The sequence below is a fragment of the Aquarana catesbeiana genome, linkage group LG02, assembly GCF_042186555.1.
Source record: "Aquarana catesbeiana isolate 2022-GZ linkage group LG02, ASM4218655v1, whole genome shotgun sequence".
In the NCBI taxonomy this organism is placed as follows: Eukaryota; Metazoa; Chordata; class Amphibia; order Anura; family Ranidae; genus Aquarana; species Aquarana catesbeiana.
This window is the reverse complement of record NC_133325.1, coordinates 137,861,268-137,888,356: the sequence shown is the minus strand read 5'-3', so window position 1 is coordinate 137,888,356 and position 27,089 is coordinate 137,861,268. Positions and strand designations below refer to the sequence as shown.

General features: G+C 43.8%; 1 protein-coding gene across 6 annotated transcripts in view; it reads left to right on the top strand.

Moving 5' to 3' along the window:
- LOC141127244 (hydroperoxide isomerase ALOXE3-like) overlaps positions 1 to 27,089 on the top strand; it is a 226,972-nt gene that overhangs the window by 59,164 nt on the left and 140,719 nt on the right. For 4 of the 6 annotated variants that reach the window (XM_073613510.1, XM_073613515.1, XM_073613514.1 and 1 more), the window contains 3 exons: positions 21,899 to 21,980; positions 25,802 to 25,930; positions 26,687 to 26,790. In XM_073613510.1, coding sequence (XP_073469611.1) covers positions 21,899 to 21,980; positions 25,802 to 25,930; positions 26,687 to 26,790 — 315 coding nt within the window. Of the gene's footprint in view, positions 1 to 15,054; positions 15,092 to 21,898; positions 21,981 to 25,801; positions 25,931 to 26,686; positions 26,791 to 27,089 lie in introns of those variants that run through there. The other 2 variants (XM_073613511.1, XM_073613512.1) reach the window with 2 other exon arrangements.

The following is a 27,089-nucleotide window of genomic DNA, read 5'->3' as shown; positions in this document are numbered from 1 at the left end:
TATGAGGCATGGGAGTGACCTGAGGTGTCTTGAAGTGGTGAAAGGGGAATATTAAAGTCTCCTCCTAAATGTATGCAACCTTCTGCAAACCATTTAGGATTTGTTTATTATTTTGTTACAGAATGTGATATGAGCTTTGTTTGGGAAAAACCCCTTAGCTGAGGTGATAGTGGAACCTTTCCACATTCCTTTAAGGAAAATATAGCGGCCTTCAGGGTCTGTAAGTTGTTGTTTCAATTCAAATGGAGAGTCTTTATTCAAAGGATAGTAACCCCTTTGGTTTTAGCTAGCGGGTTTGTGGCGTGGTATGCTTTTGTGTAGAGGTTGTTGGTGAGTTTGGGTTTATTTTGGTCTTTGAAGTGTTTCTTGGAGATAAATGATTGATGGGCCTGCTTTTTTCAGTTCTTTTAACCACTTGCCGACCGCCAAACACAGATATACTGCGGCAGAATGGCACGGGCAGGCAAAATTAAGTACCTGGTACGTGATTTGCCTCCCACAGGCGGGGGGCGCATCGTGCCCCCCCCCCCAGTGCCCAAGTCGGTCGGCATCGTTAGGGGAGCGATCCGTGCTGAGGGGGAGGCTACTCATTCGTGGCCACCCCCTCGCGATCGCTCCTAACAAATGACAATCTTCCTCTGCTGCTGTATTGTAAACAGCGGCAGAGGAAGTGATGTCATCTCTCCTTGTGACGGTCTTTTTGTTCCGGCTCCAAGGAGAGAAGACATCCAAGTAAGTTTGCACAACACTACACTAACAGTAGAACACTCTAGGCACACTTTTCACCCCCCATCACCCCCCGATCACCCCCCTGTACCCCCATCACAGTGACACCAATAGCAGTTTTTTTCTGATGATTGCATTGGTGTCATTTTGTGACAGTTATAAGTAGTAGGGCAGTTAGTGTTAGGCCCCCTTAGGTCTAGGGTACCCCCCTAACCCCCCCTAATAAAGTTTTAACCCCTTGGTCACCCCCTGTCGCCAGTGTCACTAAGCGATTGTTTTTCTGTTCGCTGTATTAGTGTCACAGGTGACGCTAGTTAGGGAGGTAAGTATTTAGGTTCGCCGTCAGTGTTTTATAGCGTCAGGGACCCCCATATATTACCTAGTAAAGGTTTTAACCCCCTGATTGCCCTCTAGTTAACCCTTTCACCAGTAATCACCGTATAACTGTTACGGGTGACGCTGGTTAATTAGTTTGTTTTTTATAGTTGCAGGGCACCCACTGTTTATTACCTAATAAAGGTTTAACCCCCTGATCTCCCGGTGGTGATATAAGTTAAGTTTTAGGATCAGATAGGGTCTGCATCTCCCCAGGCAGCGTCAGGTTAGTGCCAGTACCGCTAACACCCACGCACACAGCATACACCTCCCTTAGTGGTATAGTATCTGAACGGATCAATATCTGATCCGATCAGATCTATACTAGCGTCCCCAGCGGTTTAGGGTTCCCGAAAACGCAGTGTTAGCGGGATCAGCCCAGATACCTGCTAGCACCTGTGTTTAGCCCCTCTGCCCAGTCCAGCCCACCCAAGTGCAGTATCGATCGATCACTGTCACTTACAAAACACTAAACACACATAACTGCAGCATTCACAGAGTCAGGCCTGATCCCTGCGATCGCTAACAGTTTTTTTGGTAGCGTTTTGATACAGTCGCTGACAGTCAGGAGCTTTTTTACCTGTGAGTCTCACTAGTGTACCACTAAATTTAGAACCCAAAATGGCAAATCGAAGGTACACTAGTGAAGAGGCCTACACGTTTCAGAGCCTGACAGATAGTGAAGAGGAAGTCACTCATCTGTCAGATTCAGGCTCAGAATATGATCCTGTAGAGGACAGCGGCTCCATGACAGATAGCTCTGATGACGGAGTTGTGGTCCCTGCCAAGGTCAGGCGTACCAGACCCCAATCTTCTTCTTCTGTCGTTAATGTGCAAGAACCGCAGGTCCCTCGAATGAAGCAGAGCAGTACTAGCGCCACTATTCCTTCTGGCGAACTGGCAAGCACCAGCGGCCTGGTACACCCTGGTCGTAGTCAATCCAGCACTGCAGTATCACGTGGTGACATGGCGAGTCCCATAAGTGCAGTTCAAGCTGGTGAGGTGGCAAGCACAAGTATGTCCTGTACACACGATCAGACATTGATCAGACATTCCGACGGAAAAAATCCATGGATTTTTTCCGACGGATGTTGGCTCAAACTTGTCTTGCATACACACGGTCACACAAAGTTGTCGGAAAATCCGATCGTTCTAAACTCGGTGGCGTAAAACACGTACATCGGGACTATAAACGGGGCAGTAGCCAATAGCGTTAGTCTCTTAATTTATTCTGAGCATGCATGGCACTTTGTGCGTCGGATTTGTGTACACATGATCGGAATTTCCGACAACGGATTTTGTTGTCGGAAAATTTTATAGCAAGCTCTCAAACTTTGTGTGTCGGAAATTCCGATGGAAAATGTGTGATGAAGCCCACACACGGTCAGAATTTCCGACAACAAGGTCCTATCACACATTTTCCGTCGGAAAATCTGACCGTGTGTACAGGGCAGTAGTGTCCTGCTGCCACCAAGAAGACTAACACAGGCCCATCGTGCTCATAGTGCCCATCTTGCTGCATTTGCCAATCCTAATTGGGAACCCACCACTTCTGCAGCACCCGTACTTCCCCCATTCACTGGCCAACCCGGCATTCAGGTGGAAACAGTTGATTTTACGTCACTTGATATTTATTCGCTGTTTTTCACCGAAGATCTCTATAGATCTATTGTGGACCAAAGCAATTTGTGCGCTGGTCAACACAATTCCCCAGTCCTCCCTTGCCAGAGATTGGAGACCAATTACGGTTTCCGAATTTAAGCTCTTTCTGGGCCTTTCCCTCAACATGGGCATAACTAAAAAGAGTGAGTTGCGGTCATATTGGTCCACTGACCCAATTCACCATATGCCCTTGTTCTCTGCCTCCATGACCAGGGCACAATATGAGCAGATCTTTGGGTTCATGCACTTCAATGACAATGAACTCTGTCGTCCTCGTGGAGACCCTGGATACGATCGGCTCTACAAAATTCGGTAGATAATAATAGAATCGTGCTACAGCATTAACTTAATAGTGCATAATCAATTAATGATATTATCCCTAAACCATAAACAAATATAGCATGAATAAATATCCACAAATGGTATATTCTCAAATTATGAAAAGTAAAATCAATAAATGCAAAAATGTGCAGTAAAGTGTCCAAACATGTAATCAAACACCCGTGAAAAAATAAATGAAAAAATGAAAAAAAAAACCTGCCACAATAAAGAAGTCCATCAATATGAGAGACATATGAAATCTATCATGACGTGCAAAATGTTGCGTGCAGTCCACCACCAGTGATAAAAATGGCCGCTTACCAGAGCCCCATGACCCCCCCACTACAGAGGATCAGGTGAAGCTTGTGTAAAATTAGCCCTCCGGAGCTAAATAAATGGACTCAGATACAGGAATCATAGGTGGTCAAAGACATCCAAGGACACCAAATGGATTTAGAGAAACTCAGATCTCATCGTATCTCCCCGCTGTGTTGGTGGATGTGTTTGGAACCAGAAATCTGCTGCGAGTCTGATCCTTTCAGTACTTATGTGTTTTTCCACTAGTGGCTTCCTGCAACAATCCAAAGACCAGTCTGAAAGCTCAAGAATTGGCAATGAAACTGGAAATGCCAGCCGGCCCCTCGTAAACCACTTCAACCAACGTTTTGCAGATTTGTTTACTCCCCATCAAGTTGTCTGCGTTGATGAGTCCCTGATTAAGTTTTCTGGCCGCTTGTCATTCAAACAGTACCTTCCCAACAAGCATGCCAGATACGGGGTCAAGATGTATAAGCTCTGTGACAGGGCCACAGGCTATACATGTAGTTTTATGGTTTACGAGAGAAAAGATAGCCACGTAGAGCCGACAAACTGCCCTGACTACATAGGAAGCGCTGGCAGGATTGTGTGGGACTTGGTGTCACCCTTATTCGGAAAGGGGTACCAATTATATGTGGACAATTATTACACGAGCGTGCCACTTTTTAGTCACTTGTTTGATCAGCAGATTGGAGCATGTGGCACCGTGCGACCTAATCGCCGGGGCTTTCCTCAGCGGCTTGTAGATTCCCGTTTTAGGCTGGGGGAGAGAACCTGCTTCAAGTGTAATAATTTGCTCGCTATGAAGTGGAGGGATAATAAGAATGTTTTCGTTCTTACCTCCTTTCATGCAGACACGATGGTCCAAATTACTATGGCGACTGGTGTTGTGGAGAAACCCCTCTCTGTCCACGAATATAACCAAAATATGGGAGGGGTGGACCTCAACGACCAGTTGTTGGCGCCGTACCTAATTGCCCGTAAGGCCAGATGCTGGTACAAGGAAGTGTCTGTTTATTTATTTCAATTGGCTTTGCTGAACGCTCATGTGCTATACAGAGCTTCAGGACGGACTGGATCCTTCCTTAAATTCCAGGAGGAGATAGTCAGAGCCCTTCTGTTTCCAGACTGTGCTCCACCTCACCTTCCCCAACCAAATGCAGTAAGCCGGCTGCATGAGAGGCATATTCTTTATGTCCTCCTGAGTACCCCTACCCAACGAGCCCCCCAAAAAAGATGTTGTGTCTGCAGCAAGCGCAGATATAGGAGTGACACCCGCTATTATTGTCCCTCCTGTCCTGACAATCCTGGTCTTTGCATTGGTGAATGTTTTGAAGTTACCATACACTAGTTGAGTATTAGCGTAGGGTACAGCACTGCACAGACTAGGCACACTTTCACAGGGTCTCCCAAGATGCCATCGCATTTTGAGAGACCCAAACCTGGAACCAGTTACAGTTACAAAAGTTACAGTTACAAAAAAAAAGTAAAAAAAAAAAAAAACACAAAAAAATATATAAAATAAAAAAAACAAAAATAGTTGTCGTTTTATTGTTCTCTCTCTATTCTCTCTCTATTGTTCTGCTCTTTTTTACTGTGTTCTTTTCTGCAATGTTTTATTGTTATTATGTTTTATCATGTTTGCTTTATAGGTATGCAATTTTTTTATACTTTACTGTTTACTGTGTTTTATTGTTAACCATTTTTTTGTTTTCAGGTACGCCATTCAGCTGCAGAGCAGATTTATTTATCTTGACAGCAACAGCGTTTGCTCCCACAATACATAAAGCCGTGACTCCAGCGCTGTCGGAGGTGATTTCACCCCCACGGTTAAAAAAAGAGCATATATGCCGAAGCATGGTGGCAGCAGGGGCAGAGGAGCGATTTGCTCCTACCTTTTGCGGGTGGATGCCCCCATGCTTCGGCATATATATATTTTAGGCACAGGTTGCGTTAAAAAATGTTTTATTTTTTACTTTTTTTTTGTATTTGCTTTGCAGGTATGGTAAGTCTTACTGTTATACTGTAATGTTTATTGCTTTTACAAGTAGTGGGAGGGAATGCCCCCCCACCGTCTTCCATGTTTTTTTCTGGCTCTCCTGTCCCAACAGGGAACCTGAGAATGCAGCTGGTGATTCGGCCAGTTGACCATAGAGCTGATCAGAGACCAGAATGGCTCCAAACATCTCTATGGCCTAAGAAACCGGAATCTACGAGCATTTTATGACTTAGATTTCGCCGGATGTAAACAGCGCCATTGGAAAATTGGGAAAGCATTTTATCACACCGATCTTGGTGAGGTCAGATGCTTTGAGGGCAGAGGAGAGATCTAGAGAGAAAAGCACCCCTGCCCCCCCCTGCTCTCGCACAAAGGCGAACATAAGCGTTGGTCTGGCGTCAAATGTAAACAGCAATTGCACCATGCATGTGAGGTATCACTGTGAAGGTCAGATTGAGGGCAGTAATTTTAGCAGTAGACCTCTTTAACTCTAAAGTGGTAACCTGTGAAGGCTTTTAAAGGCTTTTAAAAATGTATTTAGTTTGTCGCCACTGCACGTTTGTGTGCAATTTTAAAGCATGTCGTGTTTGGTATCCATGTACTCGGCCTAAGATCATCTTTTTTATCTCATCAAACATTTGGGAAATATAGTGTGTTTTAGTGCATTCAAATTTTAAAAAGTGTGTTTTTTCCCAAAAAAATTTGTTTGAAAAATCGCTGCGCAAATACTGTGTGGAAAAAAAAAGAAACACCCACCATTTTAATCTGTATGGCATTTGCTTTAAAAAAAATATAATGTTTGGGGGTTCAAAGTAATTTTCTTGCAAAAAAAAATAATTTTTTCATGTAAACAAAAAGTGTCAGAAAGGGCTTTGTCTTCAAGTGATTAGAAGAGTGGGTGATGTGTGACATAAGCTTCTAAATGTTGTGCATAAAATGCCAGGACATTTCAAAACCCCCCCAAGTGACCCCATTTTGGAAAGTAGACACCCCAAGCTATTTGCTGAGAGGCATGTCGAGTCCATGGAGTATTTTATATTGTGACACAAGTTGTGGGAAAAAGACAATTTTTTTTTTTTTTTTTTTGCACAATGTTGTCACTAAATGATATATTGGTCAAACATGCCATGGGAATATGTGAAATTACACCCCAAAATACATTCTGTTGCTTCTCCTTAGTACGGGGATACCACATGTGTGAAACTTTTTGGGAGCCTAGCTGCGTATGGGACTAGAAAACCAAGCACCACCTTCAGGCTTTCTAAGGGTGTAAATTTTTGATTTCACTCTTCACTGCCTATCACAGTTTCGGAGGCCATGGAATGCCCAGGTGGCACAACCCCCCCCCCCCAAATGACCCCATTTTGGAAAGTAGACACCCCAAGCTATTTGCTGAGAGGTATAGTGAGTATTTTGCAGACCTCACTTTTTGTCACAAAGTTTTGAAAATTGAAAAAAGAAAAAAAAATACATTTTTTTTGCTTTTCTTCATTTTCAAAAACAAATGAGAGCTGCAAAATACTCACCATGCCTCTCAGCAAATAGCTTGGGGTGTCTACTTTCCAAAATGGGGTAATTTGGGGAGGGGGTTTGTGCTATCTTGGCATTTTATGGCCTTCGAAACTGTGATAGGTAGTGAGGAGTGAAATCAAAAATTTACGCCCTAATGCCGCGTACACACGGTCGGACTTTTCAGCTACAAAAGTCCGACAGCCAGTCCGACAGACTTTTGGTGGACTTGCGGCGGACTTTATAACGAACGGACTTAACTACATACGATCACACAAAAGTCCGCCAGATTCGTACGTGATGACGTACGACCGGACTAAAATGAGGAAGTTGATAGCCTGTAGCCAATAGCTGCCCTAGTGTCGGTTTTTGTCCGTCGGACTAGCATACAGACGAGCGGATTTCTGGGTCCGGTGGAGTTACGACGTAAAGATTTGAAGCATGTTCCAAATCTAAAGTCCGTCAGATTTGCGAAAAAGAATAAAAAATTACTGCGCTTCCCTACACCCCCAAGCTGCAGTTCTAATTCATAGGTACAAGAATCAGATATATAAAACAATTAACAGAACCGCGCTAGAAAACTAAAGTGAATAAAATTCCCATCAACCAGAATATCTCAAATATTGTGTTAAAATCAAAACAAATTAATATATACTAAACCCAAATATCAACACAACATGATTGTGATTAATTAGAACTTTAAAGCAAATAAATTATAAGAGGTGATAAAAAAGAATAAGTCCGTGACTGATAGTGACTTCAAATAAAAACAGTCCTTAATGTAGATAATTTCACCAGTAGTGATTGAAGCATCAAATAGACAAAAACATCTCGTGAGAAGGATCCACCACCTATAAAGATGTACGCTTACCAGAGGTAAGCTTAATCAAAGCTTATATTCACAATCCAATCTGTGGGGGGCACCACCATCGGTCTCAGCATGGGGGGAGGATCACCCGGAACTCTCCGTCATAGAGGCCAAAGTTCAACAGGGGGAACCCTTGTGTGTGATTCTTTGGCCGTAAGCATACCTGGAATCCCGCTTGTGCGAATGGCCCATGTGAAATGGGCCATGTGAAATGGGCCATTCGCACAAGCGGGATTCCAGGTATGCTTACGGCCACAGAATCACACACAAGGGTTCCCCCTGTTGAATTTTGGCCTCTATGACGGAGAGTTCCGGGTGATCCTCCCCCCATGCTGAGACCGATGGTGGTGTCCCCGCAGATTGGATTGTGAATATAAGCTTTGATTAAGCTTACCTCTGGTAAGCGTACATCTTTATAGGTGGTGGATCCTTCTCACGAGATGTTTTTGTCTATTTGATGCTTCAATCACTACTGGTGGAATTATCTACATTAAGGACTGTTTTTATTTGAAGTCACTATCCGTCAGATTTGCGACTGGAAAAGTCCGCTGAAGGTCCGGTAAAGCCCACACATGATCGGATTGTCCGCCGGATTTGGTCCGTCGGCGTCCGTCGGACAAGTCTGGTCGAAAAGTCCAATCGAGTGTACACGGTATTAGAAATCCTGAAGGCGGTGATTGGATTCCGGGGCCCCGTATGCAGCTAGGCTCCCAAAAAGTCCCACACATGTGGTATCCCCGTACTCAGGAGAAGCAGCAGAATGTATTTTGGGGTGTAATTCCACATATGCCCATGGCATGTTTGAGCAATATATCATTTATATACAGTGGGGACGGAAAGTATTCAGACCCCCTTAAATTTTTCATTCTTTGTTATATTGCAGCCATTTGCTAAAATCATTTCAGTTCATTTTTTTTCCTCATTAATGTACACACAGCACCCCATATTGACAGAAAAACACAGAATTGTTGACATTTTTGCAAATTTATTAAAAAAGAAAAACTGAAATATCACATGGTCCTAAGTATTCGGACCCTTTGCTCAGTATTTAGTAGAAGCACCCTTTTGATCTAATACAGCCATGAGTCTTTTTGGGAAAGATGCAACAAGTTTTTCACACCTGGATTTAGGGATCCTCTGCCATTCCTCCTTGCAGATCCTCTCCAGTTCTGTCAGGTTGAATGGTAAACGTTGGTGGACAGCCATTTTTAGGTCTCTCCAGAGATGCTCAATTGGGTTTAAGTCAGGGCTCTGGCTGGGCCATTCAAGAACAGTCACGGAGTTGTTGTGAAGTCACTCCTTCGTTATTTTATCTGTGTGCTTAGGGTCATTGTCTTGTTGGAAGGTAAACCTTCGGCCCAGTTTGAGGTCCTGAGCACTCTGGAGAAGGTTTTCGTCCAGCATATCCCTGTACTTGGCTGCATTCATCTTTCCCTCGATTGCAACCAGTCGTCCTGTCCCTGCAACTGAAAAACACTCCCACAGCATGATGCTGCCACCACCATGCTTCACTGTTGGGACTGTATTGGACAGGTGATGAGCAGTGCCTGGTTTTCTCCACACATACCGCTTGGAATTAAGGCCAAAAAGTAATCAGACCAAAGAATCTTATTTCTCACCATTTTGGAGTCCTTCAGGTGTTTTTTTAGCAAACTCCATGCGGGCTTTCATGTGTCTTGCACTGAGGAGAGGCTTCTGTCGGGGCACTCTGCCATAAAGCCCTGACTGGTGGAGGGTGCAGTGATGGTTGACTTTCTACAACTTCTCCCATCTCCCGACTGCATCCCTGGAACTCAGCCACAGTGATCTTTGGGTTCTTCTTGACCTCTTTCACCAAGGCTCTTCTCCCCCGATAGCTCAGTTTGGCCAGACGGCCAGCTCTAGGAAGGGTTCTGGTAGTCCCAAACATCTTCCATTTAAGGATTATGGAGGCCACTGTGCTCTTAGGAACCTTAAGTGCAGCAGAATTTTTTTTTGTAACCTTGGCCAGATCTGTGCCTTGCCACAATTCTGTCTCTGAGCTCTTCAGGCAGTTCCTTTGACCTCATGATTCTCATTTGCTCTGACATGCACTGTGAGCTGTAAGGTCTTATATAGACAGGTGTGTGGCTTTCCTAATCAAGTCCAATCAGTATAATCAAACACAGCTGGACTCAAATGAAGGTGTAGAACCATCTCAAGCATGATCAGAAGAAATGGACAGCACCAGAGTTAAATATATGTCACAGCAAAGGGTCTGAATACTTAGGACCATGTGATATTTCAGTTTTTCTTTTTTAATAAATCTGCAAAAAATGACAACAATTCTGTGTTTTTCTGTCAATATGGGGTGCTGTGTGTACATTAATGAGGAAAAAAATGAACTTAAATGATTTTAGCAAATGGCTGCAATATATATATATATATATATATATATATATATATATATATATATATATATATAAGGGGGGGATTAGGGAGGTGGAGGGCAGGAGGAAGGGTTACAAGAGGCTAGTAAGGGATTAGGTTAAGGAGGATTAAGAAGAGTGGGGTCGTTCCAATAGTACCGTAGATGAGTCTTAGGCCCTTTTCACACAAGGCGGACTCCGTTTCTACGGAGCCCGCCTCGGTCCGCCGGCTCAGCGGGAGATCTGTCCGTTGATCTCCACTGAGCCGGCGGATGACAGGTCCCTCTTTGCTCACTGAGCGGGGAGGGGCTTGTCAGGCGCTGCTGCCGCCTATGGAGGGATCGGATGAAAACGGACAGCATGTCCGTTTTCATCAGATCTCACCCGATCCGATCCGCCAGCGATGGACCTGGACCTAGAGCCATCCATCTGCTTTTAGTGGATCGGACTGGGTCGGATGTCAGCGGACATGTCTCCGCTGACATCCGACGCTCCATAGACTAACATGGAGCACCTGTTCAGGTCCGACGTCAAAACTGACAGGCGGACCTAAACGGTCCGATCGTGTGAAAGGGGCCTTAAGCTCAAACATACGTCCGTATGGCGTAGAGCTTGTTAGTGTTATATGGGGGTAACACCAAATGCGACTCTGGGGGGTAGGTGGGAGGTTCGTTTATGGATAGAGAGAGTCTATTTAGTATAATAAATATTTCGTTATAACATAGGGAGTTCCGTGAGAACCCAGGAATAGGGATCAAGGTGTATTAGTTATTCATTCTTAGACTCTTTTTTAAGCTAGGATTAACATTGCTGTATAAGACGATTGTAGGGGAGACAGATAACAGTTAACCATGTGATTATGTAATTGTGTAGCCACTTTCGTGGTAGTACCATAGAGAAAACAATAGTATAAAACTTTCTTAATACCATTATATATATTCACAAGGGTTTATTGTTGAGCACTCCACCAGTGGGCCTCACAACTCATAGGTCCCACTAGTGATATGGCACAACTCAAACTTCATTTTAGATTATTTTGTCTAACAGTAATTGAGATAACTTATAATGAACAAATCTATAGAAGCTAGATCTATCTAGCAACAGTAGTAAGTTGTATAGTAAAATACAAATTAAATATCAAAATCATCTTTTAATGCTTTGAAATATAAATTGACCATATTTTAACGAGAAGTGAAACACAAACCAGGGGAGGGAAGCTAGAGAAGGTGGGGTAAAACTTCCATTTGTGTACTGTTCAAGCATTACTTTTAGACGGTGTTGATGTGTGACTCTCTGCATTTGTGACAGAGGGTGTGCCATTAAGATTTACTCACAGTTAGCTTTATGGGCACCGAATGATACATAAAAGAGTCCGAAGGACATTTATGGTGAGAGTTCTGGAGTATTCCATCTTCTTTAGAGAGAAAAGTCAAAAGTGGATCTTCTTCCTGAAGTTCTCAGGGTAAAAGGAAATGAAAATGTTAAACAAAACAAAAACCAAGAGCCATCTGTGTTTAGCTGTTTCTGGTGAGGTGGTTCCCTCTGGTGGTAGGTGAAACAAAATACAGAATCATCGTTGTCATTAAACCTTTATACATGGGTGCCCTCTTGTGGCCAAATAAGAAAATAACAACTTTAAAACAGAACTTCTGTAAAATTTTGTACGTGAACAGAATGGTGTTTTCAGACCCTAGGGGGGGGGGGGGGCCAGAGGGGGCCCTGACCCCCCCAACATTATGCTGTGCCCCAACATGTGCCCCCCAAAAAAAAAAAAAATTTTTTTTTTTTTTTACAAAAAATCAATGTCTAAGAGGGAGAGAGTCCCCAGTCAGCTCCTGCGGGTGATTCCTCCCCCCTCCCCTGCTCGCTGACACTGCATAATGCGAGCGTTCACACAACCATGGCCGCCTGATCTGCTCCTTCACCTGCATCCTCATTGGCAGGGAGAAGAGCGAGTTGCAGGAAGGACTCCACCAGGACTCTCAGTTACTGAAAAAACAGACTGATTTCTCCCGTCCTTAGGACAGGAGGACCAGCCTGTAAATTCCAAGAGATGCCAGACCAGCGCTGTCAATAGCAGGGGCAGGACAGCAAGAGGAGGCTGGGGAACCCCACAGTGGCTGAACACCAGGGCCCGGAGGCAAGACAACCTTTGCAATCCTGATAATTCTCCCACTGCTTTGGATCCTTATATTTTCTTGATATGCTGGTGACATATATCTCTTGTTTTCTGCCACCCTGGGGGACCCCAATACAGTAGGAAGGGAGCTCACTGCAGAACATGTGAAAGGGCCCGTTGTGGGGTCGTAGTAAAGGGCCCCAGGATATATATATATATATATATATATATATATATATATATGCATTTTATAGTTGCCCCCCTACTTTTGTCCCTGTCCCCCCATGTGCCCCCCCTAAATTTGAAAGCTGGAGACGCCACTGTTTCAGAGTGCGATTAACAGGTCATCTTTTAACTCGTGGGATGGGAACAAGTATTAACAGTTAGGTTACAGATGTGTAAGCGATTGGTAAAACTCAGATTTTACCTGGGATCTCTCATTACAGGGCTCTTGGAGGCAGGAGAGTTGTAATTGCTTCTGCTCGCATTTTTGCGATGGTTCCCGAATTGGTAAAGAGACTTTTCAGGAGAAGGCCTTGGTAAAAGAGGTGTATTGTTGATGGCTGGTGGCAAGCGGAATTCATCGTACCATTCAGGCAGATCTAATGGGGCTATCTGCATATTCTAATAAAAATTCTGTATTTCATCTGGGACTTGTAGGGCAAAAGGGGAATTTCCATCTGTAACTGATTTTTTTTCCCTTTCAGGATTTCAAGTAAGGGTTTCAGAGCTCTCCTGTTTTTCAGTGTGGTTGGGGACAAGTCTTGGAATAGTTGGATATCTATGCCATTAAATATAACTTGCTCATTTGTTCTGGCTTTTTGCAAGATTTCCTCTTTCAGACAGAAATTAGGGAGACAGCAAATGATATCCCTCGGTGGGTTGATGTCTGGTGCTCTAGGTCTAAGGGCTATGTGTGCTTTATCATAATCAATTGGTGAGTCCTCAGGCCTCTGCAGAAGGCTGTTAAAGATAGAGGAAAGGGCTGGTTTAATTTGCTCAGGGGTGGCAATTCTGGGATACCTCTCACTCTGATGTTGTGTCTCCTTCCTCTGTTGTCCAGATCTTCGATCTGTCTATTCTTGTCAATTAGGTGTTGTGAATGAGTGGTGGTAATATCATCCAGTCTGAGAAGTGCCCTGTCTCTCTTCTTCCCTGCTCTCTCAGTTCAGTCTTTATGTCAGTTATGGCTGCAGAAAAAGAGTTTTGTCGGCAGCAATCTCTGTCATAATGGCATATGTCAGGGGGGATCGTTTGCAGGATTACCTCTAGAGGAGTCCTCGGATGCTGGCAAAGAAATCTCATCATCCTCCATTTCCTCTCCTCCCGCCGTCCTGTGAGTCAGCGCCATCTAGGAGCTCCTGCCTCCACGCTGTAACTGAATTTGTTGAGATTCGCTGGTGATAACTTGCTTTTAGGGGTTCCCAACGAATGCAGGGATCGGATGTGTGTCCCCTTCTTTATGAGTGAGGACATAATCGTCTCGGCACCAGTTGTTTTCGCCTCCTAGGTCTCACAGAATGCCGGAGCTCCTTAACTCAGCGTCCATCCACGCTGTGCGCCAAGCCACGCCCCCGCGGTTTACAATTCCACGCTGACAGGTTAAGCATAGGAGCTAAAACAGGATATATTGTGTATAGTATGAAAACAATACTTGTACAGTAAACCAGGAGAAATCAGCTTAATCTATTGGCTGGTACCTTGATATAGTTATCTGCATAATGTTATACCCATATCTAGGAATTTCTTGAGTACTAAGGAAAAGAGATTAAAAGAGTAGAAGCAGTGAAAATGATAGCGAGAAACTGGAGGGGGGAGTTGTGGGGGGGGGGGGGGTTGGAGGTAGCCAAAGAGTGTAGCATATCTTATATGATTCAATCTATATTGAATTACCAACCAGTCAAAATGATTTTTATGGTTTTACGTAGAATTTGTATTTTAAGGTGGGATCTTAAACAATGAGATCACTGAGACTTTTTGAGTGATTTAGGTCAATTTAGGTTCAGGTTGAGGATCACTTGGAACGCGAGTCCCTTGCTCGGTTCAACTGTACAGAATTCAACCTCTCAAACTCCTGAGAGTACTTAAAAGCGAACCAGGGAGACCATGTTTTATGGTAGCGTTCCATTTTATGACCCCTTATATGGGGTAGGAAGCTTAAGTGGTGACAGGCCTAACAAAAAGAATTTTGGGGACGCCTGGACCTGTGTGTCCAGGAGGCGAGCCAGTAATTGTTAGACCGTGGACCAATAAGTGGATAGTAATGGGCAACTCCAGTATATATGTAGAAAGGTGCCCTTTGCTCCCTGGCATCGCCAGCACCTATCGGAACTAATGGGGGAAAATGGCGTGGAGCACCTCTGGAGTCATGTACCAGAGTAGGAGAATTTTATAAGAATTTTCCTTATACAATGTGCATATTGAGCTCTTTGCCGCTTGGGACCATATCATCTGCCATTGTGTTATAGGGATTTCCTCGTTGAGGATCTTCTCCCATTTAGTCATATAAGAATGTTTGCTTTGCCGTTCCAGGGAAAATGCGTTCAGGATCCTATATATACCCGATATGAGTCCTTTCTGGGTATTACCTGCTAAAATTATAGTTTCAAATGGGGATGGGGGGGGAATTGCAGGGTAGATGTTATAGTAAGTGCATAATGTCGGATTTGTAAATACCCATAGAACACCTGTCTGGGAAGTTCATATTTGTTCTGTAGATCAGAGAATGACAATAGTTTCCGTGTCCTAGGGTGCACCAGATTCCCAAAGTGGAATAAATTCCGGGATGTCCAGGGATGTGACATTTGGTAAGTAAGGCTATCCAGCACTTTAGGATTACAGATGAAAGAAGTCAGGAGTGATTTTTCTGATGACAGTCCATGAGAATGAGCCAGTGTACGCCATATCCGTCTCAGTTGGGACATGGGGGCCAGCATACGCTCTGGGGCTACGTCCTCATTCACACTCCACAATAGATTAGTTGGGTGTATGGGAGCTAGCCATAATTTTTCAATTTCTGTCCATTTATTGTAAGATTTGTGGGTAAATCACAAAGCTACTGCTCGCAGCTGAGTGATAGTATTTAATAATGTTGGGGAATGCTAATCCCCCCTCACTGCGGGACGCCATTAACACTGATCTCGGTACCCTGTGTCTTCTGATTCGCCCTAATAGAGAGATATGGTGTTTTTTCCATTGGGGCAATGAGGATCTAATGGAGCGGAAGAGGGGGGGGGGTTTCTTGGTACAAAGTGTTGAATTTGGAGGTGATGAAGGTTCCCAAGTACTTCAGGGCGGTCGTTTTCCAAGTGAATGGAAAATTGGATTTTAAGAGTGTGACCTCTGTAGCAGGGATATTAATTGGGAGTGCCTCTGACTTTGACGCGTTAATTTTATATCCTGAAAGAACACGAAAGCGATCTAATTCTGTATTCAAAATCGGAAGGGTAACATGGGGCTGGGTCAATGTGAGTATAATGTCATCGGTGAAGAGGGAAATTTTAAACTCCCTACCTCTAACCGAGATCCCCAGAATATCTGGATTGTTCCTGATAGATGCGGCCAGGGGTTCGATGCAGAGTGCAAATAGCAGGGGTGAGAGTGGACACCCCTGTCTGGTACCATTTGCCACTGAGAATGCTGTGGAGAGTGCAAAGGGGGTTCTGACTTGAGATGAGGGATTGGAGTAAAGGTGTCTGATTGCTTGTAAAAAGGGACCCCGGAATCCCATATATTGTAGTGTGGCGAACAGGAAAGGCCACCCCAAGCGATCAAAAGCTTTTTCTGCGTCCAGGCTTAGTAGCAAGGACGCCAGATTTTCTCTGTTCGCCACATCTACTAGATCTATAACTTTTCTGGTATTGTCGCCTGCTTGTCATAGCGGGACAAATTCCACTTGGTCTTTATGGACCAGGGAGGGAAGAATCTGATTGAGACGGTTGGAGAGTAGTTTGATAAAGATTTTAAGGTCAGAATTCAGTAAGGCGATGGGTCTGTAACTAGCGCAGAGGGAAGGGTCCTTGTCCGGATTGGGGATTAAAGTGATAAAGGAACACTGCATGTCTGGGGGTATGGGGGTGTCTTGAAGGAAGGCATGAAATAGCTTGCGCATATGTGGAAGCAGTATGGGAAGAAACGTCTTATAGTATTCATACGGAAATCCATCCGGTCCTGGGGCTTTGTGAGATGGTAGGGATTTAATGGTCATTTCTATTTCCTCATCTGTGACCTGTGTATTCAATGACAGCAGATCAGATGGTGTTAAATGGGGAATTCCGCTGCGTTCTAGGTATTCTCGCATTTTGTGGGATAGGTCCGGTGGGGGGGGATTGCTGGGTATGTCTGGGTTGTTGTAGAGGTTTTTGTAGAAGTCTGCAAAGACATGGGAAATCTCCGTAGGGTGAGATATTAATTGTTCCGATTTGTTTTTTATCTGGTGTGGCGTTTGCATGTGGGACTTTTCGCGTAATTTGTTAGCTAGAAGGGAGTGCGCTTTATTTCCTTTATCATAGAACATTTTTTTCAGTCTGGTCAGTGCTTTTTCTACGTGGCCTAGGGCGAGATCTTTAAGAGTTGAACGAAGATTGATTATTTTCCTGAGGAGGGGTATTGTGGGGGTATCCTGGAGCTTGCGTTCAAGCACCCTAAGGTCCTGTTCTGCTTTTGTTTTTGAAGCTAGTGTATCTTTCTTCATTGCGGAGGACAATGCTATACATTTACCGCGAAGGACTGCCTTATGGGCTTCCCAGAGTATGGATGGCGAAATATCTGGGGAGGCGTTTTCTATGAAGTAATGTTTAAGGGTGGAATGTAGTTCTATTTGGGTAGAAAGGTGTTGAAGAAGGAACGTATTAAGTCTCCAGTTATAGGATCTACGGTTAGGAATGTCTAATTCCAGCTTAAGTAGAATGGGGGAGTGATCCGACCAGGAGATAGGGAGTATTTGAGCTGCGCGTATTAGTTTAATTGTATGATTATTGACAAAAAAGTAGTCTATTTTGGAGTGTGTCTGGTGGGGGGCGGAGTAAAATGTGTACTGCCGATCGCCTGGGTGAAGGGCCCTCCAGTCATCAAAGAGCGCATATCGTCTAGAGATTTGTCGAAACAGTCTAGAGTCCCTAAGGACTCCAGGTGGGGACACCCAGGAGCCAACCACCTGGCGATCCGCAGTTGCTGATTAGACGAGGTTAAAGTCCCCTCCCACCACCAAAACTCCAGGATTTGATTTAAAAATGCGAGTATATACCTTGGAAAGAAAGTTGTATTGTTTAGCAGCACAAGTATGGCCACTCCCGCTTTTTTATGAGTACTTGATGATAGATATATCTGGGGAAAATACTTGGAAGCAAATGCGAACGATCCCCCTTTATTGAAATGTGTCTCTTGTACTAATATAATATCAGCTTCCGACTGTCTGAACTCCCTCAGCGCCAGATGCCTTTTTTTGTTAGAGTTTAGGCCATGTACATTTAAGGATAGGATCTTTGCCATCTAGTTATGTACGGAAGGATGTTTATTTGCTTACCTAGTGAAGACGCACCAGGGTCTGAGGCCAGGGACCAGGAGCCGGCTCTCCCCAGGAGGAGACCAGGACACTTCACACACACCACTGTGCATACCTGAAGATGACTGAGGGAAAAGAAGAAGAAAAAGTGTTGGGGAAGAAAGAGGTGAGTAGTTAGAACCAAATGATAACAGAAAGCATACATTATCGTTAAATTTTGAACGGCCAACAGGCCCAGGTGAACACGGGTTCCCAAACGCCCCTCCACCGCCAACCCAAATGGACTGGCCGAGAGAGGGCACCAGGGAGCCCGTAACTAGTAAGGTAATACAGACAAACTGTATAAATCTCTGTACTACAAATCAGGAGGGGGTAAGATGTGATCGGATGAACGTCTACTCTCTCGGAGCTCGATCGAAACAAGCCCTTAATAGCTAGCTAGTCTTTAGCGTAGGGGCAATTTTGGGGACTCTTAACTAGAAATATAACAGGCAGATAAATCCCGGACATGAAGAGCAACTGTACTGGAGTGTTCAAGTCCTGCAATAAAGTATGAACTTTAGAGGTGCAATAAGGCTTATCAATTTTTGTGCTGGACAGGCTTGCGAGTTGCTTCTGGGTTCCGGGGCTGGTTAGAAGTGGGCATTTTCTGCCAGACCGTGGGCGGTGTTGGAGGAGTGGCCACCAAGTCCCATTCTGGCAGCTGTGGGGGATGGATTTCCAGGGTATTACAGAATGTACGGAGATCCTCTGGGTATCTCAGTACAGCAGATTTGCCCTGATGTTTTGCAGTGAGGGTAAAGGGGAAGCACCATTGATAGGGGATTACCTTGGTCTGCAGTATTTGTAGTAAAGGTTGGAGGAGTCTGCGTTTTTGTAGGGTGATCCAAGAGAGGTCAGGGTATAATTGTATCTGAACCCCGTCAAAGATAACTTTGCGTGCGAGGCGTGCTTGCCTCACAATTCCTTCTTTGAGGGGATAGGAGGTAATTCTGCAAATAACATCTCTCGGTTTTGAGGCAGATTCCTTGGGTCGCAAAGCTCGATGGGCTCTGTCCATTCCTATATGTTTTGTGGGGGGGTTCACCAAGTAGGTTGTTGAAAAAGGATTGTAGAGTTGATTGCAGGTCTTCGGTGCCCTCTGATTCTGGGATACCTCTCACCCGAATGTTGTTGCGGCGCCCCCTGTTTTCCAAGTCCTCTATGTGCCTCTGCATGTCCCTAAGAAGAGATCGATGTTCTGCTCCCTGAAGTTGTGTTCTATGGACGGCCAGTTTAGTTTCCTGGATTTCTTCTTCCGCCATTTCCACTCTATCCGCCAAGTGCTTGAGACCTGTTTGGAGAACTTGAATTTCTGTGCGGCAGGTGGATTTCACGTCCTCTATTAATTGTCTAAAGTCCTCTTTAGTAGGGATGGCCTGTAGATATGTGTGCCAGTGAGGCAGCATGTGTGGAGCCTGTATCGGCCCGAATTGCTGGCAGGGTGAGGATGGACCTGGTGGCGGGGAGCGTGGACTGAGTGATCCTGCTTCCGATGGCAGGTGTGGTCCAGTTAACGGGGGATCCCATGGTTCAGACCACATCAAGGCCTGTGGCTGTTGGGGAGGCCTCGTATGGTGGGTCTCTGTTGGTAGGTGGGGTGGGGTGCTGGCTTTTTATGCATACGAGGGATTAGAGGCAGATTGCTGCTTAGAGACACTGGAGTCTCTGGATCTGGACATTCTTTGTGCCTTGGGCGGGGGAGAGGAGACTGCCATGGCCCGTGAACTATCCCAGTCATCTCCTGGGTCACGACGCACCCCCACGGGGGGGGTGTGCAGGGCCTGGCAGAGGTGGATAGTCCTGGGAAAGGTCCGAGGGCGTTGGGGATACTGGATCTGACCCCTGCATGTAGGGGTCCGAGGCCGTTCTCAGCAGCCTCGGGAACGCAGCAGAGCACTGTGTATAGTGCTGTGAGGAGGCGGGCAGCATGGACGGCTGCGGCCCACGTGGCTGCAGGGTCTGGGGATCCGGGTGGATGGATAGACTCACCGCTCCTGGATGTGTGTCTGGGTTTGCAGAGACCGTCACCGCTAATGGAGAGCCTGTAGATTGCTGCTGCTGGGTAAGGAGAGGTGGCAGGGTCTGTGCAGAGCTCCGACATCCAGGCGCATGGATGTCCGGCGCCATCTTGTCTCCTCCACTCTGGGCCATGTCCGCCTGGAGGAAGAAGGTGCGGAGGTCCGTGGATGCTCCTGGAGGGGGTTGTGATGTGCCCCTGTATTTGGAGGATCGGGTGGTCCTCGATTTGCCCATATGGGTGTTGTGGATCGTCCCCTAAATTGCCGTAGGTGCTGCGGGCTGACGGAGCTAGGAGATCAAGCGTCCATTAAGGTCGGCTTCCGGTCACGCCCCCCACTGAGGTATTTTTATAGGTAGGGTTAGAAATAAATAAAAAATTCTGGGTAGACATTTTGCAAATGGCACCTCGACCAAACCAGGAGAAGTGTTTCAGGTGCCATGCTTGTAGATTTTTCTCTTTTGGTTTTAAGAAGAGGTAAATAGTTACATTTGTAGATTAGAGAGAGTCGTTGGGTCAGCCAAACCCCAAGATATTTGAGTACTGAAGCTTCCCATTTAAATGGGCTATTGTCTTATACTGTATATATTTTTGAGAGAATCCCCCGTTATGGTGATATTAATCCCTTCAGATTTTGTGTAATTTATTTTTAAATTAGAAATGTAGCCATTCAGGGAAAATTCCTTCAGTAGAGTAGGTATCAAGGTGTGAGGGTTTGTCAGAAAGAATAGGTAAGCAGCGACCTTGAATTTTCTGTTGGCCACCTTAAGCCCCTGGATCGTTCTTTCGGCTATTACCCGTCTGTCGAATGGTTTGAGCGAAAGAATGAATAGGAGAGGACAACCCTGTCTTGTACCACTGGTGATGGTCACACTTTCTGACAAGGATCCGTTGATCTTTAATTTAGCAGACAGGTTTTTGCAAAGCACTGAGATCCAGGCCATTAATATATACTGTAGGTATCCCCCTGTCACCTCTCCAATCTATGTATTGCCTTTTCCCTGTGTTTCCCAGCTGCTTCAGCAGGGGACAATTTTTCTGTGAGAACCAGCAGATTAGTTTTGAGATCGGTCCGCAGCAAAGCCAGACATATGTGAGGGGATGGTTAGAGTGGGAGATTCCTACTGTTATTCTCTGTGGCCGATTGTGATTCCTCACTGCAATCCTCCTCTAGTCAGGTTGGCACCATCTTGCCTCTGGCCACGCTGCTACGGGAAGACACCTGGCTTTTGAAGAGTTCAGAGATGTTTCTCTCTGTATAAGCAGCCGAAGTGCGGTGGGATCGGGTGTGTGGTGTTTGGTGGTTCTGTCTGCCTATTATCAGGTGTTTAGGGTGCAGAGAGACGGGCTAAAGGCTGCAAATGCTCCGGAGCTCCTCTAATGTGCTGCCATCTCAGCCACACACCAAGCCACGCTCCTTGATTTTTTTTTTTTACTTTTTTCTGACATGTTGGTGTTATATCTGTCACTTGGATGTTGATGGAGTAAATACAGCTGGATAAAACAAAAACTGTGTCTGTCTTCATTTAAGGCTGCAAAGCAAAAAAAACGTGATTATTTTAAAGGGGATGATACTTTTCTATATCCACTGTGCATGTATGGAGGAAAATAACCATGTGTGGGCATGATGCATAAGTAATAGTGCTTGATCTTATGCTATGGATGTCTGTCAGAGGATGATTCTTGAGAAGATATATGTCTATACCCAGCCTCACTGTCTGAATGAAAAAACTGTGCAGCCACTTTTGTCCAGTGTCAGAGTTGGGACAGTAAAGAGATTTACATCTGTAGGGAACCCAGACATTAATTTGTCACAAAGGCCTACATTTTACAGACGTTTAGCTCGCCTGTCATGTAGAATTCAGTAGTGGGTCTGGCCTTTTTAGGGTGGTTTCAAAAAACCTTCTCAACATGGTTGACTTCATTGTTGGGGTTCATAGTTAAAGGATCACTAACCCTTGTACTTTAAATTGGCATGAGCTAAATTTCTAGTACTTAACAAACTGTATTATGGTTCAGTTAATCACATACGTACAATTTGTTTTGTTTCAGGTGTTATAATAACTGGGAGCACCTCCCCTATCCTCCTGAGACAAAGAAAAGCAGAACTGGAGATGAACAGAGAGACATACAAGTTAGTGAGAAACCTACATTTGCTCTTTATATGCACCAGTTGCTGTGTCTAGTTTGGCAATCTTATTTGGCAATCCTTTTTGGACTTTACACAACTGTAATTTCCAACACTATTTTTGTAATTGTAGTCCTTCCTTTTGAATTTAGTGGTTATATTCCAATCCATATGACTGCTCACAGCTGATTGTAGTAAAACTGAATATTCATGGCTACTATAGATTAATAGTTGGATAAAGCCATGACTCTTGGGTAAGCCATTAACTTAGTGAAGAAATAAAACTTCTGCTGGTGACCTGGAAAGTAAACTGAGAAGAAACTGAGAAGAAATGGCTCATCTTAGTGGTTCCTGTGGATTGGATTAGAGTTGGCAACTTTTAGGGCCTATTCAGATTTATGCAGTCCATTGCTGTTCATCAATCCATGCAAATGTACATTGCATTAAGGCAGCCCATTCAACTGGGCAGCCAGTTCACCAAAACAGGACAAATCTGACATGCATCATTTTTTGCCAACACAGCCCACTGCAATGAATAGGACATATTAGGCCTTTGGAGTGTATAAAGCAGCAGTGAAAATTCAGTAAATGTAACATCCATGTAGGTATTTTGGAAGTTTTTTTTTTTTTTTTTTTTTTACAAGGTGGGTATCTTGGAGTTTTTTTTATATGATGGGAAGAAGGAACTCTTAATGTGTGGATATTGGCTCTTGTCGAGATGTTGCCGAAATGACACCCACAGATGGCAATAAGCAGACAAAATGTCTCTTTAATTTAAGTATTTACTTAAAGGGTCAATTCACCGAGGTGATCATTAGTAAGTGAGCCAAACCCTAGACACCTACCTATAGTGCAGGCCTAGTAGCTGAGACCTGTTTCACACAGGCTTCAGCTTGTATAAGAGCAGTGTGAACAGCAAGCTTTGACAAAGAACTTTCAGAGCTTTATTGAAGCTTTTAAAGTACCATTCAGGTCCAGTTTGTAAACACTGAACATGGATCATAATGGGAGTGCTAATTGCGACTTTAAACAAAAGCTGAATGGTACTTTAAAAACTTCAACAAATCTTGCTGAAAGCTCTACAGATTGATTGTCAAAGCTTGTTGTTCGCACTGCTCTTATACAAGCTGAAGCCCTTGTGAAACAGGCTTAAGGCACAAGACTCTTGCCAGCAGTCAAGATATCTGTCAGTCTGTGGCTTAAATCTCCCAGTATCCACTAAACATTGGAATGGTCGGTAGACAAATTTCACTTTACTTCAAGTAGCCCACTGATGCTCTTAAAAAAAATTTGGGAAAACAAGTAGAAGAAGAAGGCAAAACAGAAAGTCCATCAAGAGCCATCCCCCGCCACCATCCAGTGCCATCCAGATGGAACTTGAAGGTAGTGAAGTCACGAATCCCAAGTCTTCTCAAATCTAGTCATGGCTATAGCTGTCTTTGCTGCCAAGAACATACAGAAAATTAATGATTGCTTATGTTTGGCAATATCATCCACCGATTCATTTAAATGAGCTACCTGAGCTCTCTTAGGGATGTTCAACATAGAAGAAAAGAAGGCTGGACAACCGCACTCGCCTTCTTTTCTTCTAAGTATCTGTATTGTATCAGCATTGAACCCTTTTGACTACAGCCTCTAAAGCATTGTGAAGAGACCTTTAGGATACATCTTAGATAGCCTGGTTGGGACTTGATACCATCAGGAGACCACCTTATAATTAGTCTTAATCAGCTGTATGTTCAAAATGCCCTTATGAATTATAGAAGTACAGGAATTCCAGTCTTCCTCAATGATCTCTGTCTCCAGGTCTACTTTCCATGCCAGCCTATACGCAAGTTTAGTGGAAGAGGCCATAAATAACTTTCAGTATATAAGGATGTGATTTCACCCCTTTGAGATGTGCTCTGCAAACATCTACTTTCAAAGACAGTCTGCATAGTAATACCATCTGCTCACTTTTTCAGGACAATAAGGAAGTGTGTGATTGACATTAACAGAATGATTCAGACTGTGGCATTTTTAAAGATTGAGAAAAATAAGAAGTCTCTCAGATACCTTTTCGGTCAAAAATGTCCAATGCGATACAACCCCTTGTCTATCCATCATTGAAACTGAAAGCAGTGTAGTCCAGGAGGGAACTTAGCATTATTGAATAATGGAGCCACCAGAGTATGGCACGACCAGACCAGATACAAGACACAGGAAGTATCCCAGAGGTGTAAGGATTGGGAAAGAAAGAGGTACAAAATGGCCTTATGACTTTTAGAAGGTAGCCACATCAAAAGGTCAATAGGAACAGAACCACAATAATAAAGCTGATACAGTTGCATCTCTTGAGCAGCGGGATAATATTTACAGAAATCAGAGACTCCTAGACCTCCTGGATCTTTCGGGTATAAAGCATACATAGATGAAAATGCAATTTTATGAGCACTTGACTTAAAATTATTATGAATCAATTTATCATATGTATTTTGTTTCACAGCCCTTAGTTTTGCCTTTTAATCTCATGGATTTTCTGACTTGGTAACCAGGGGTTCTTATACCATTTGTGTACATGTGCTACTCTGCTTGAAGTGATTCTAATGTTACAAGCTATATGATATGGCTTCTTCCCCTAAATATAAGAATGGCTTTTCCTCTCATAAATGTAATGCAGTGCACCTTAATGATAAGGTCTGCTTTTTCAAGGTGCCCCCCCCCCAAAAGCTGGATGAAAGTGCAAATAAAGCCTGGGGGGAAGTTAAATATACTGTATTTGCTTTTCGCCTTCTTCCTCCTTCAATCTCTAGGCTAGGGTGACATCATCCTCCTACTGGCAAGGTTTTGGAGAATGTTTAATGGCCTAGTTCTTTCAAGAAGACTACTGTGCACTGTGGTTTTGCATCGTCTTGTGGGATCTGGGCTACTTGGCATCCCCAGGGATCTTGGCAGCCTGAGAATTATATCACTCTGTTCATTATTCATAAGTCAGAGAAAGGTGAGATGTCCCCCCCCCCCATGGTTCTCTTTTGAATGCTTGTGAAGTGTTTAAGGAAGGGGGGAGGGTCACATTTAAGTTTGTAACTAAAGCTTGATTTGTGATAATCAAACAAGAGAGAGGTGATTAAAAAAAAAAAAGCGGTGGCGGCACTACCAGCATAAAAAAATATAACTATATTGCTTAAGCAATGACTAAGCACAGGTGTGTGAAACACGTTTGCTGAATTCCATAGGAGATGTGTGAGCACATTGTGTCCTCAATTTTAATGGATTTCCAGTAAAGTTATATTTTTTTTATGCAGGTAGTGCCGCCATCTCTTTATTGTTTTGTGCACATTTGGTTGCGGACCAAGGCTGGCACCCGTCACTTGCTACAGCAGGGAGGAATCTCATATTTTACCTGGAGCGGTGCAATCTTCGTGTCATAATTTGTCAAGAAAGAGGTGATGCTCCCCATCATAATAGGCCAGTATAAAGATGTATTGGTACTTTCCGGTACAAAGGGTGTTCCACCAATTTTTATTGCAACTTAAGCCCATATAATAAAAGTGTCCTTCCAACCTGCAATCCTCATTCTACAATTCAATTCTTGGTAGAGTGAGAAGCATTATAGGGTAGAGGGGCAGCTGGAACAGCCTTTTTACCAAAAAGTATTAATACATTTTATACCAGGCTTTTATGATGGAGAGCGGTTTCTCTTTTTTGTTGGATTACATGATTACAAAACAGGTAATGAACTGCTTAAAACCAGCACCTATTGGCAGGTAGAATGGGGGAAATAGTGCTGGGAGTGGAACAGTACAGCCTGTTATCAGTACTTGTAATAACTTTATACAATCTTGTAGGTGGAAAGTTTATGCAGAAGGTGTCCCTCGCTGCATTGACATAGAAGATGATGGCGTGTTCAAGCTTCCCCCTAATGACCAGTACTCCTTGCTAAAAGAAATGAGTTTTGGCTACAACCTTCTTTCCATGTATGTATCTAAATTCTGCTGTGAGAACAGGCAGGGATCCAGGAAATGTTGTTGTGCTCCTTCAATAAGTTGGGCCGGAGTTGTTTACTTTTCCAGAATTCCTAAAAAAGAAGGTAATCCAAGGTATTAGGATATTTCCAATGCCCTTCTCCAGCTTGTGGCAGCTTTAGTTAATCAGATGTTGACAGCATCTTGTGGACAACTGGTATTAGGTTTGCCTTTCATTGAAAAAAAGTTTTTTGTCACTGTAATTCTCAGGAAACCCGAGCAAGGAATTCTGGCAAAAGATTTAGCTCAAAATGCTATACTTGTAATAAACAGATTGAAAATATTTGTAGCAAGACCTACCATAAAAATCAACATGGTGCACAAGTCTGAATTGTCAGCTCCTGGAACTAAAACGGCAACCTATTTCTTCAATAATTTTGGGTATTTTTTAGAAAGCAAATCACAAGCAGTTGCCAAAAATTTGGGTGTGCAGTAGATCATAAACGGTCCCCTATTATGTGGTTACTTCAGCAGATAAGATCTACCATTTAATAATTTTATCAGTCTTGTTTATTGAAAGTTCAGGTTAGTAAAGAAGCCAGAAGCCAATCCAGTTTAACTGTACTCTAGAATCTGGTTGTTCTAACCTACCAGATATGAGCTTTTGTAGAGTAACAGATCACTGTATGGATTTGAGCACAACTGACTTGTTCAGCAGCTCTAGATGAGGCCATAAAAAGGAATTGCTACCTGTTCTTCTACTATTAGTGGCTTTGGAACCATGCTGAAAGGATTTATGTTCAACAAGGATTCATGGCATAACCTAGAAGACATCAAACTGCTGTCCACCCTGCGGCAATCACAGAAATCAGGTTTGTGAGATCTCTCTATTATTTTAGACCTTAAATTATAAGTGTTTTTGTCAGAGTGTTCTCAATACACAAATATGGCATTTATCACACTGTCTTACAGCTAAGTCTTTGCATGTTAAGTCTTGGAATTCTGACAGCATGACACAATTATTCCTTTATAGCAGACTGCTTCATAGACCTGCTAAAAAGCAAGTTGTCAGAAATTCAATGTGGTGGTGCACAGGTGACATTTTGTAACTTTGGAACCATAATGGTTGTTTGAGTAAATTGATTATTGGAAAGCTACAGTGTGTGTTTGA